Below are 2653 nucleotides of genomic sequence, written 5' to 3'. Positions count from 1 at the left end.
TCATCTAGACATGGACGGTGGCATTTGAGGAGGTGCATTTGGTGGCCCAATCCAACCTGCTTATAATTTGCTTAATAAACCCTCAATTTTCAAAGTCTTCTAATTATAGGAATAACTTAATGAAAGATAATAAAAGAAATACATAACAAATACCTTTGGAAGGGTCAAAACCTCTTGCTTTTAGCTCAGCATGTTCTTGGCATAAGGCACATGGATCGCAGCAGCAAGTAACACAGCAATCGCAACAAGGTTCTGCTGGCAACCCAAACTTTGCTCTCAGTTTCTCTCTGTAAAGGCACGAGTACACCCAGTTGCATGCTACCACCATAAGTAACCCATACGCACACCCTTGTCCAACGCAAGCTATTCATTCTCACGTTCAAAAACACACACTGTATTACATTTTGATATCACAAATAATCAATATACCATTCATATATATGTAGTAAAATAGCAATGATCTTACAACTTCGTCCTTCATCCACAATTTCTGCAATTTGGCCAAAGGTGATGCACGGTAGACAGCAAGTTACAAAACCTGCATAATCAATTACGGAGCAATGTAAGAAATCAGTGTTTGTAAGAAAAAAGAAATTAAGATGATGTTACATGTTAGAGGCTGTTCTCCACAGGCACAGAATTCAGCTGACCATTTGGAAGGGGTAGAATGATGACCTATCATGTTAGAAGTTCAAACAAAAATGTCTGAGGCTGCAGATATTTGTGGGTCAGTTTTTGTTTATATAAATACCCAAGAGTCCAAGGTCGAAAATCTGTTTTGGGAAACGTCGACTTCATCAAATGGTTCATGCAGTTGTCTTTAGGCATAAACATGAAATTAATTATTACATGCCGGACTCCTTCAGACAGACCAATGCCAACTTATTTCCTCTTAATCATTTCTCTTGTCGGTTTTAAAAACTTCATTCTGCCGTCTTATCAGTCACCATTTTGATACAGTCAATTTTGAACATCCTATTTTTCTTTTTTTTTCACATTTCTGTTACTGAATTACACTGTCACCATTTAATCGTAATTTATTTCAATATTTTAAAATGTTCATTTTCTTGTATATTTTTATTTATTTATTTATTGGCAGATTAATATACCTTTTTTTGGGTAAATATTACACAAAAGTTAGGGCCATATAACAGGACTAAGGCAATTTCTTTTTGCACTCATTTTTTTCCCTTAATAAATATTGACATTTTATCTTTATCTGAGTTTAAAGTTCATTTCGGAACGTGGAACAGGAAAATCTTTGTGATGGTGAAATATAAATCCTAAAAAAAGTATACGAATTATGCAATCTGTAATAGTAATTTGAAAGATATAATCTAAAAATAATATTATATTCTTCATTAGATAATTTAATAATTTTTCTTGCAAAAATGAATTTTGGATTTAGAAGTGATTTTCGGATTATATAACTCTGAAGTTACCTTTTACATAAAAAAAAGTTTTCAATTTGTAAAATCCAAAAAAAAAATATCAGATTTTACAATAAAAAGTAACTATTTTTCATAAAAAAACCGTTTAAATTACTGTAGGGAGCAGGGAGCGGGGGCGGCAACGAGGGAATATGGTAGCTTTTGTCTTTTACACACTCAATGCGGAGGAAACATGGAAATGCAACACGAAATAGCCCACAACTAAAGGAACTCAATAGCCCAGCACATATCTTCTTATATTAGGGCAGTTCATGGGTGTTGTTCGTCCACTTTCCCACTATTTTTTTTTATTCTAAAAATATTCTATATTTTCTCACTATTTTCTTTTATTCTAAAAATATCTTACACTTTTCTATTATCCTCAATAATCTTTCTCTCTCTGCAATAATGGAACATTCATATAGCTCAGATTTGAACTTGGGATATATTGCTAAATATAAAATTAAGAGAAACTTCAATATTAGTGCTTCTACCACTTCCACTTTATAAACTTAAAAGTTAGATGCAGATACAAAATAATAAACATAATAATATTAATAGTAAATAATATATTATTATTATTATTATATACTAACTTTATAATAACGAAATAACTAAATAAATTCCAAATCTTTAACAAATGACTTTTTTTTATATTTTAAGTATTTAATAATATTTTTATATTATTTATCTAATAAATTAAATACTTTATTCAAGTTATTTGAGTCATGTAAATAATATTCAAGTTATTTTACATTTTGCAATATATCACAAGTTCAAATCTGAACCATGTAAATGCTCCATTAATGCAGAAAGAGAAAGAGAAAGATTGTTGAGAATATAAATGTTTCATTAATGCAGAAGAGAAAGAGAAAGATTGTTGAGGATAATGGAGAGGTGTAGGGTATTTTTAGAATAAAAGAAAATAATGGGGAGATGTAGAGTATTTTTAGAATAAATAAAAATAGTGAGGAGGTGCAGGAGCACTTGGGGTGGTGGAGGGAGCAACACGCGCAATTTATTCATGCTCTTCCATTATTTTTTTTTCCTTATTTTGTCTAGTTTTAATTGTAGAATTAAAACTTAAAAATATTTTCAAATTATACAATTTGGAAGCTATTTTTTTTAATAAAAAAATTCAAATTACATGATTTACGTCAAAAATAATTTTCAAATTTCACAATTTGGAAGTCAAATACCTTCCCAATTGTTATCCCAGTTTG

The 2653-nt window shown here is 30.3% G+C and overlaps 1 protein-coding gene across 1 annotated transcript; it reads right to left on the bottom strand.

Annotated features, from left to right (window-relative positions):
- LOC148194583 (cell number regulator 7-like) lies at positions 1-682 on the bottom strand. Its single transcript, XM_088096384.1, has 4 exons — positions 610-682; positions 467-538; positions 154-363; positions 1-56 (listed from the first exon to the last, which is right to left on the bottom strand). The coding sequence occupies exons 1-4, from the start codon at positions 680-682 to the stop codon at positions 1-3; spliced, it is 411 nt and encodes a 136-aa protein (XP_087952510.1).
- Between the last annotated feature and the right edge of the window lie 1971 nt (positions 683-2653).

The sequence above is a fragment of the Vigna umbellata genome, chromosome 8 (assembly GCF_029865625.1).
Source record: "Vigna umbellata cultivar VRB3 chromosome 8, Vumbellata_1.0, whole genome shotgun sequence".
Classification (NCBI taxonomy): domain Eukaryota; kingdom Viridiplantae; phylum Streptophyta; class Magnoliopsida; order Fabales; family Fabaceae; genus Vigna; species Vigna umbellata.
Note: the sequence above shows the minus strand (reverse complement) of the source record. Positions and strands in the feature narration are given on the sequence as shown.

Excerpts from the sequence above, each read along its gene's own strand:
- LOC148194583 (XM_088096384.1), bottom strand. The coding sequence starts at position 682 with ATGATAGGTCATCATTCTACCCCTTCCAAATGGTCAGCTGAATTCTGT. Across the intron at positions 364-466 it reads TGTGGATGAAGGACGAAGTT|CTTGCGTTGGACAAGGGTGT; the intron begins GTAAGATCATTG and ends GAGAATGAATAG. Across the intron at positions 57-153 it reads AGGTTTTGACCCTTCCAAAG|GTTGGATTGGGCCACCAAAT; the intron begins GTATTTGTTATG and ends AATTATAAGCAG.